This window comes from Cataglyphis hispanica, chromosome 2 (genome assembly GCF_021464435.1).
Source record: "Cataglyphis hispanica isolate Lineage 1 chromosome 2, ULB_Chis1_1.0, whole genome shotgun sequence".
NCBI lineage: Eukaryota > Metazoa > Arthropoda > Insecta > Hymenoptera > Formicidae > Cataglyphis > Cataglyphis hispanica.
Window position 1 is genome coordinate 8,749,322 of NC_065955.1, and position 10,713 is coordinate 8,760,034.

The 10,713-nt window shown below is 37.5% G+C and overlaps 1 protein-coding gene across 1 annotated transcript in view; it reads left to right on the forward strand.

Moving 5' to 3' along the window:
- The window catches only part of LOC126859115 (serine-rich adhesin for platelets-like), a 34,342-nt gene extending 23,831 nt beyond the window's left edge, over positions 1–10,511 (forward strand). Inside the window, exons 17-20 of the mRNA XM_050610087.1 lie at positions 1,632–6,011; positions 7,322–7,502; positions 7,616–7,747; positions 8,762–10,511. Of these exons, the coding sequence (XP_050466044.1) occupies positions 1,632–6,011; positions 7,322–7,502; positions 7,616–7,747; positions 8,762–9,216 (5,148 nt within the window). The 3' untranslated portion in view covers positions 9,217–10,511. The remainder of the gene's footprint in view (positions 1–1,631; positions 6,012–7,321; positions 7,503–7,615; positions 7,748–8,761) is intronic.
- The last annotated feature ends 202 nt before the right edge of the window (positions 10,512–10,713 follow it).

Here is a 10,713-nt window from a genome sequence, read left to right on the forward strand (position 1 = left end):
CAAGAAATCAGATAAGCAATTCTTCAATTCGTATCGATGATATCGATGATCGTAAAGTCGCAGAAACAGAAGACACGTATCAATCGACTTTGATTACCACAAGCAAGTCAGAGATTCGACCGCGATATAAGATTCCCGTAATTCTGAAAAGACCTTTTGATCCTGAAGAGGCTTTATCGCCCAAACGATATCATTCGTTAGATTCCGCGCCCGAAGAATCTGAAGAGACGCCAGAAACTAAAGAAACTAGTCTGAGACAATCCAATTTCCGGCAACCGCGAACACGTTACAAACTTCAAAACCGCAATAATAGCAAAACCGATGAGGAACCAACATCGTCGAGTCCAGAATCCACGAGTACTTGGCAGTACTTTAGAACGCGCTTGTACTCGAAACGTCCGTCGTCGACTAGCACGGAAGCAACAATCACGGAGACTTTAATACCAGCGAGAAAATTTGATTATGCCGCCGATGCCTTTCATCGGAAACAACAGTCGTTTAAGACGACGACGCCGAGGAGCAACGATCTTTTCGACTCGCAGAATCTGATCGATTACACGAGCGTGACGACGGCGAAGCCATCGGTAACCCGATTGGTGACCTCCGTGACGGAATCTGGCACCACGGAACGGCAAAAGATCCTCATTAAGACTAAGTATTCGTCACTTACATCGAACACAAGGATATCTGCGGATCAATTCTCATCGTCAACCCCGTCATTGGTCTCGGTGACGGGACCTGACGACGAATCTTTCAACGAGATACGTCAGAGTGTTGAACGATCCACTCTGCCAATCGAGGGCGAATTCAGTTATCATTATGATAATCGATTCACAACGGAATCCCAAGAGCCTTCGACCATCGAAATCGAGTCGGTGTTCAGTAATTTAATCGCCGACAAGAGCTCCGCAAAATAATAGGAGTGTCATTATCAATTATCGTTGCAACCGGTGCCGACAATGTATATAGAAACAGTTATTAAATTAATTAAGAGAAATCTGTCGCAATCACTGATTTATTCGGCGAAAACGATAGAAATTTAATAGACTTTGCACTAGGAATTAATGTATATAGCATTTTACAAACATTAATCATGTTTAAGATCGCTCTACGAGAGATGAACACATTAAACAAATGCCATTATAATCGGAAGAACTTGCTAGCTTACGACGACCGAATAATCTTCACGCATCATTACTTCATCACCAATAACGACGAATCATAACGAGCACCTCTTCATTCGCTTATGTCTCTTAGAGGAACCTTGACTAAGACCTCTGATAACTCTCTCGACGATGTACTACTATTTATGTACTACTTGTGCTGCTACTTACCGCAAGTATAATCATCGCTAAATGCTATCGATGATCCAGGATGACTCCTTATCGTCCGAATTAACGCAGCAAGCGAACACATTCACGGCGCTTAAATAGATAACCAGAGAGTTCCCCTCTTCATATTCCTTCTTTTCTCCTTCAAAACTGGCGCAGCTTACACACAGAAAGACACAAAGACAGAGAAAACAGAAGGAGATAATAAAGAAAAAAAAAATATTAAAAAGACGAAAAGAACAAAAGAGATTCCTGGGGATCCTCGCATTAAAGCGCGCTGCCTTGTTCTGATTTTTTCAGGTCGCCGATTCGAAACCTATCAGATTGCCGACCCTGAAGGAACTGATTGGTTATCCGACGACTTATTACTACGACGATCATATTGCTACGACGCCGTCTGCACTCTTGCACTTGCTGCGTAACGACGTGGATAACGATATTAGTCAGCAGAATGTCGAAGAAATTTTGTTCCAAAAGACGAACGAGTCGCGAGATGGTGAAAGAGAGCAAACAACGAGAGACACAATCGAAGAGGAGACTGGCAACTCATGGCTACGACAAGCTTCGGAAAACAAAGTGAGATCTCGCACTCCAAAGAGAACAGATGTCACTCTTGAGGAACGACCTCTAATCACAAGCATCCCTATTATTCAGGAAGACGAGGATAGACAAAAGAAATATTCGATCTTGATGTATCTGAAACCGACAACGATGCGCGGCATTCCTCTCGTCAGTTTGACTTCTAGTCCAGTAACGCGTGGCTTTTACGTCACCAGAAGCGAGGAGGATCCACCATCATCGACATTGGCGATTGACTTTACATCTTCTTATACAACAATCGACAGTTTCATTGAACGACAAACGGAAACCGCTTTAATTCCAGACATTTCTACAACCGATGAGACCGTCACTGTCACTCATAATAATCAGAACAAACCAGGACTCGACGATAATATTAATGATATAACCGACAAAATTGTCACTCGTAACGATCAAAATGAGTTAGAACTCAATACTTTCAATAATGTAAATGATACTAAAAACAAAGGCGTCGATGACGAGAAATTTTCTACGTTCGATTCTTTGGTGATCTCTTCGGAAAATTCTGATAGCGCCGAGAATCCTTCGACTTATACAGAGCCCGATACGATTACAATTTCTGTCAGTAGACCTACGTCTAAAAGAGGAAAATCATTACGTAATTTTGATTATAATACGACACCTCTTGCTGATGTTCCGACAACATCGACAAGACGAAAAATCGCCATCGCCGTAAGCAAATACAAAGAGGCTAGCATTCCGTTGTGGACGGGTAGGCGTATAGTGACCAGAAAGAGAAACAGGACTGCTGTTTCGTCGATCAAAGAAGCCGAGAGACGAATCGACGAGACTTCTCTACATACCGCAAAAAGTATCTTCAAAAGTGCTTCTGCAACTTCTGAGATCCCTTCGACGTTGACTTCGGCAAAGCGTAAACTTGCCGCAATTTCAACGGTACCGACAATACCATTAATTGTGTCTGAATCTACTATATCTCCCGAAATTTTAGATGATTATAGCGATCTTGTGTATTCAACTGACGGTTCAACCGTCACCGAAGACCCGATCGATCGTACAACTGCAGAAACAACGATTACTGTGACAAACTCGATAATTACAGCGACTCCTCCAATCACAAAAATCGCTTCAATAACGAATAATTCCACAGTTATTTCAACGATCTCTAACGATTTTACAAGCGTAACTGCGATGTCTTCAACCGCAAATGAATCTATAATTATGACTACATCATCATCGACTGTTACAGTTGCAAAAGCTCCCACAGTTGCAAGTGATCAAGCCACAATTACGACTAAAAGCGCTGAAATTGAAATTCCAGTTTCTATGACTACAAATTATTCCATAGCTGCTGTTCCAACAACCGCGAATATGCATGCAATCGCAAATGATTCTGTAATTACATCCACGACTACGAGTAGTGGCGTTGAAATAACTTCTCCAATCGCAAATTATTCGATTGATTTTGCAAATATGATTATACCCGCAACTCTAAGCGATAGGATTGAAATTACTTCAACAATTACAAATTATTCTGATATTGCTATTCCGATAAATACAAGTACGAACGCAATTGTGACTGATTCTGCAGTTACGACTGTACCCACAATTATTACAGGAATCGAAACTACTTCGACAGTCGCAGATTCAGTAGTCGCGATTCCAACGGCTACGAATAAGCAAGAAATCGCCATTGATTCTACGATTACAGCTGCAACTACAAGTACCGAAGTTGAAACTATAATTACAAATAATCCCGCATTCGTTATCCCAGCAGCTACAATGAATCCTGTTACTACTATTTCAATTATTTCTTCTACGAATGCGAGTATATCTGCGACAACGAGCAATCTTACAGATGCAGATACTGTAACTGTAACAGATATGTTAACTACGACTATACCTACAACTATAGTTATTCCGACGATTAGTAATGTAATTACGTCTGCAAATGCAAACGTTCCTTCTACTTTCGCAATCACAGACACTTCGACAATTACGAGTTTACCTAAAACTAATTCTGTAATTTTATCTAAAGATTCCGTTACAAGCACAGATGAAACTTCACTGAGTTCAACTGTGCCTACTTTAACGCTCGAATCTACTACGGCACATTTCAATTCGAATATTTTTAATATTAGCAGCGATTCCGAAATATCAGCCGTCACGGCAACTCCAAAGTTTATCCAAACCACCGAAATTCCCACGACGCTCGAAACTTCCCCAATATTTACCTCGACCGTCGATTCGAGATCTCTTCCTAGTACCAATCCCGCCATGTTATCCACCACTGCTTTCTCGGACCAAACGAGCGAGAATTCGGTAACATCGATGATTACGCAAACTCCTTCAACTCTCTTTTCAATCGTAACACCGGTTACTAACAAAGCGACTGTAGAAAAATCGACACTTTCCGCGACTTACGATGAATCGATCGCGACAAACACCATGATTCAAATCACGGGAATTTATGAACCGAGTTCTATACAAACGACCAGTAAAGAATCTATGGTGACTCCAAAAATGAAGACAGCTTCTGAGGAAGTCGCTTCAAGGACTATACAAAGTCGAAAACAAGATCAGCCTTCGAAACCCGATGATCAAGTCGGTCAGAAAACCTCCAGACGTCGCGTTGTAAATCGGACGAATAATTGGATTGGAAAACCTGTAGTCCAACAAACAGTCAATCAACATCCTCTGCATCGAGTCACGCAGTATCGCGGACGACCACGAAGACCTCCTGGCTATACTTCGAGAGTGGTTGAGGAAAATCGTAGAAGAAGAATCGTGCAAAGGAGAATGAGAGTTAACTTTGAACCGATCAGTAGTACTATCAAACCCGACGATAATATTGTTCAGAATATCACTGAGGATCACGTTGCATATAATCGAACGGGAAATGTAAGAAAAAGAATGAGAATTGTATCGAAAAGAGTCAAGGAAAGAGTTGAGCAAGAGGAGACTACTACTTTACAAGAAACAACATTACTTTTTCAATCATCTGCTGACAATGAGAATAAAACGCATCATGAGAAGGTTAATCGTGAGAATGGAAATGTCGAAAAAGAACGGGAAGATATAAAAGAGATAAAATCTCAAGAAAATCTTGTGACAAATAAAACCAGTGCCGATCTCAATTTGGTCAATGAAAATCTTTCAAGTAATTTTCAAAGCAATCTTCGTATGAGCAATAATCTTTCCGAACAAGAAAACAAGAGAAAAAGAATGAGAGTTGTATTAAAGGACATTAGGCCTAAATCTGAGAAAAAGAATCCAATCGAAGAAGCGAGAGAAGATGCTGATTCTGTTGATAAAAGTTTTCAAGGCAGTTTTTCAACAAATTTTTACGCAAACTCGAATTTTTCCAACAAAGGACGTACAGGAAGAAGAATGAGAATTTTACTGAAGAGTGTTCGACCTACATCTATTAAAAATAATTCCATGATTGAGGAAACAAATGCGGATATTATAGAAAAAAATCTTCAAAATAATCTTAGCACAAGTAAAAATTTTTCTGACGAGAAAAAAACAAGAAGAAGGATGAGAATTGTGTTAAAGAGAGTTAGACCTAAATTCGAAGAGGAGAAAGCGAAGACCGAAGAAAACAGTGTGCATTCTAATTCTAATGAAAAAAATTCGAATGAAAGTCTTCGAGGCGTTTTTTTAAATAATCTTAAAAATGGTACAAATTTTTCCGTCAAATATAAGGACCGAAGAAGAATGAGAGTTGTATTGAAGAGTATCAAGCCCAAATCCGAGGAAAAGAACTCAACAACTAAAGAGACGGATTCTGATTCTACTGATACAGACCTTCAAGGTAGCTTTTCAAATAATTTTCACACAAATGTCAATCTTTTCGACAAAGAAAACTCAAGAAAAAGCATCAAATCCAAGTTCGAGGAAAAAGACTCTATAATTGAAGAAACAAGGGCGCATTCCGACTTTATCGATAAAAATTTTTCGAGTAATCTAAGTGATAATTTTTCCAACCAAGAACAAATATTAACGCATTTTAAATACGGAAAAAAGGAGGCGACAATCGAACGACTGGAAAACACCGAGGAGCCGCAAACTACGGAGACATTTGTTCTGGTCAAGGACACTGATCAGCCCTCGCTCGAGGTCAGTGCAGTTTTATATTGAAGACTCGCTTTGCCTTGATAACATACTGTAGTTCCTTGACCAATCGCATGTTGCTTTAATTAAAGCGAAAACGAAACGAAAAACCGTTGCTGCCTCTTTTCGCCGCTAACCGAAAGATCTCTCGCAGAAACATAATCCTCTCACAGAAAGATCATCATCGCCTTAATGTCTTTGCTTGAACAAAATCGTCTGACTGAGGATATCTTTTACTTAATGTAACATTCTCCTCTTCTGAATCTGCTTCCGGTGCCTAAATTGATATACTACATCGGCCAACGATATCTTCTCGATCGACTAATGCGGAAGGAATCGGTTATAACTATTCGTAACTTAATGGCTTTCTTGAATGTCTACATCCTGACAAGATCATCGATCACTTGCTGGATCTAACCAAAATACCTTTTATGAAATGAGATATTATATGATCACTCTTTATACTCTGCTACGTCATCGCATTGCCTATCTACGAAGATGCTCTCTCTTCTCTGGTTTTTAGAAATATTCTTTATTTCGGGGTGGAATACGGAACACGAATTTGGAAACCTGATCTTTCTCTCTGAGCGAACACTCTGAAATGTGAATGAACCAGAAACATTTTCATCCGTGCTTTTAGTTTTTCTTACAATCTCATTAGAAATTAACAAATTCTTTTCCAAAAGACGCACTGCGCGAGCGTCTAAATTTCGCTTTTTCTGATACGTTATCTTGAATATATTTTAACGCTTGAATTAGTAATTAATATATCTTAACACGCGAAACGTTTCAAACAACACAAAAATTCAAAAAAAATTTGGAAACAAAAAGATAATTTGAAAAAATATTTTAAAAAGATTAAGAAATTTATTAGACACTTTTAATAACAACTAAAATACAATAAAATCTTTTATATGTCTAAAAAATGCCTGTAATATATTAAAATACCTAAACGAGAAGTCTCAAAGATATAAAGATTGTGTGATATAAATAAGACATAATTTAAAAAAAAAAATTTAATTTAATAAGAATTAAATCCAAATTTTTTTTTAATGTTTAAAAGAGGATGGTACTTTAATTATTTGTGTTGTCTGAGATATCAGTATCGAGATGTTCTCAATTCTATTTATCTTATTCTAATTATCTTAAACTTGCTTTGTTGAAATTGCAAACACATTTATATCACACGTGTGTGCATTCATAAGCGATTCATATAATCAAGAATTAATTTATTTCTGTCGCGCTTTGCACTATTTGTAATATATAGAAAAAATTAATTTGTAGTACATGTAAAAAATCCATTATTATTCCAACAGGTAAATTCCTTAAAGAACAGTGGATCCATCGGTCACAAATCAGGACTCTCTAATAGACATAGAAAACCGACGCAGTCGACAACGACCGCGCCGCTAATCAACACCTTTCCAAGCACAGTAGCTATTTATCGAAGCGGTAAACCGATCGAGACCACCTTCTCATCGAGGATAGATCTCGTCGGTGGGTTTATGAAAAAAAAAAAATATGATAGCATAATTTTGATTTTATTTTTATATTATTTAGGCTCTTTTTCAATTTTTCGAAAATTCCTTTCAACATTTCTTTTTTTTTAGACGCGTTCGAGGATACCAGATCGGCCGTCGTCCAGAACGATCAAAAGACGGATGTGTCCGATCAAAGCATCCGCGCCCAAGAATTTGCGGTGACTTTAGCGGATCCACCGCAATCGTCGTCGCCGGACACTGGTACATTATACTTGCTAGAGACCACGCCATCCGACTACTTAATTCTTCTAATTTAAAGTACCATATCATTATATTGCGAGCCTTATTCTTTCGACGGAATAGCTTGCGTTTCAACTAACAATCCTCGATTCATCTCAACACAGCCAGCTTCTTCTCTCGGGTTATTTCTGATAACAGTCTCCGTTTAACGACGATCCCGATAATCTCCTGAAAAATCGCCAACTCATGTCAAAATATGACGCTAATCGTAGAAAAGATTTTATTTTTTAAATAGGAAGTTTTCGCAATAACGTCATCATCTCGATTGACTAATTCATTCATCGCGTCTCTCTCATGATCCATGTTTCTCTCCATGATATTCGCTTCAAACATCTGCCTTCTATCTTTTTACTGTGTTTTTTCTTTCGATTTCATCGTACAATTCCACGATTTATATAGAGAATTTCTTCTTCATTTGTCATTGACTGTACTCATTTATATACTAATATAATCGTGCAACTTCTATGCATCATTATTCTTAGTTCCTTCTGTTTCTCCCTTTCTTTTTCTTGGCCACGTTCATCATTTGCTTTGCTAAGTGAATTAAACACTAATCTTTTAATTCATGCAATCGACAAAATGAACAATACATGACGTAAATCCTTCAGCTGACTTTAAAAGATTTTAAATCGTTGATTGATTAAAGTATCGACCTTCTCAGGAATAACTGTTTCGTACCACTTGCTAGTACTTCAGTATTCATTCTAAATCGTCAGACTTGTCAGTACGTGCTTACACACGTGCTCTTGACATCCCTTACAAGGTTGTTGAGATACTCTCGGTTCCTTCGTCCTTCAGCTTCTACGCAGCCGCTGACTCTCATCATTCAGTTGATTGACATCTCACTAATGAATCTCACTCTTTCTATTTCGTCGCGCTCTCTCACTCTGGGAATCAATCTCATCAACGTGACCCGCTTGTCCCTGGTAAATTTACGTCTAAGAGGCAAAGACTAATCAGGTTCCACACAATTAGGTCGAACGGTGTTAAGGGACGCCGCAAGGCGCAAGATAAGCACCACCGTAGCGCCTAGAACAGATCCGACGATCGACAGGACGATCTTGAGATACAATGCAGACTTCAGGAACCGTCAAAGATCCCAGACGAAAAGTGCGCGACCCACGGTAAACACTACCACGAGACCCAGAAGACCGCCGGTGCTCGACTACGATTATTACGAGGACGAGACGCCGATCGTTATCGGTAACTCTTTTCTCAATAGCAAGCTCTTCCTCACGAGTAAGGGTACCATACGTTGCTTGGACCAAGGCAACTTTCCGCATCCGTACTCGTGTAAGAAGTTCATCAGTTGTGCGCGTATGGTAAATGGCCAGGTGATCGGAACCGAGTACACCTGTCCCGACAAGCTGACCTTCGATCCGATCGGCGGTATCTGTAATTGGTCCGCCGGTCTCGGTTGCAAGGATTAATCAAAGCTCAATATAATTCACTTGATAGTCGAACATAAAAAAAATTCTCTCAGACTCGGTTGCACTTAAAGTCACTTGTTAGAACTTTCTTTGTTCGGGCAAATATATTTAACTAAAAAAAAAAAAAAAAGAAAAAACGTAAAATTTAATTTGACTGAGAATGTCGATACAATTCTTTATCGTTTTTCTTTTTTTGATAAAATTGAATACAAAATAATTTTATATTAATGCGTTTATGTAATACATGAATAATATCTGATCATATTTTTAAAAGATTTCTTCATCTATGTCATTTGTGAGAAAAATAGATGTATGGCTGTCGAATGATTATCAATACATATACATTTTTCTGATACAAAAGACAGATATTTTTAGATAGTAGCAAATTTCTCGGTTTAATATTAAGGGCAATTAGGAGAAGAACGTTTCTAATTTTGCAAAATAAAATTTATATAAATTTTATTTTGATTAAAAATCTTTTTTTTCACGAAAATTTGAGATATTAATATTTCAGACTTTTAAACTTTGCTGTCATCGCAACAAGATAAATGAGAGCATTCTATAAAAATCGTGAGATGACGTTATGACTACTATTATTATTATACGGATAATTATAACAAAATGTTAGGGAATAAGCGTGAAACAAATAGATTGTTCGTTCGAGGAGACTTGAATCGGTCTCATTGAAAAGGCAAAATAACCACATTTTTTTTTTGTCATTTCCGCAAAGATAATTTTTTTGAATATATCGTGACTAATATTATTAATGTAACATATAATGTAACATGAAATAGAACTTCTGATATTAATAGAGTATTTTCATATATATATATATATAATTGTTTCTCTTTATTGCTTTTAAATTCTGTTGCCTTTTCGAAGAAATTGATTCATTCACAGTCACGATGCTACAAAAAGAGTTATTTTCAGGTGCGATTATTTTAATAAAGTGTATCGTGTACTTTTTTTTATACGATCATGTAATAGCCATATATAATCGAGCGAGAACGCAGCGAGAGCGGTGATATTATCATTAAAGTCTTTTTTATGTAAATATTAATAGAATTAAATATAAGAATAGCGTATAAGATAACGTTTTTGTTTCGCGAAGCGTACCAAGTGCTACTTTATCTGTAAATTTTTACGCGCGATTGTCAATAAATCCTCTTTATCTTCTCATGAAAGGTACACATCGATGAATAAATAAGCTTTACTCGATTCATTCATAGACTCGAGTTCGATATTCGAATTTATGTATCAAAAATTTTGAAATAAAAAAGCATCGTTTAACCACACGCACGCATTCGTTGTACACATTTTTAAAATTGAAAGCTAATTCATTAATATAATATAGTTATATATAATATAGTTTCTCTTCTAAGTAGGTATTTCCTAAACACACGAATATAAAGCAGGCGAATTTCATTTTAATTTAACGAGACAAATTCTTCGAAAAGCATCAAGAGAAATATTTCGAACATAAAACGTTTCATCCAC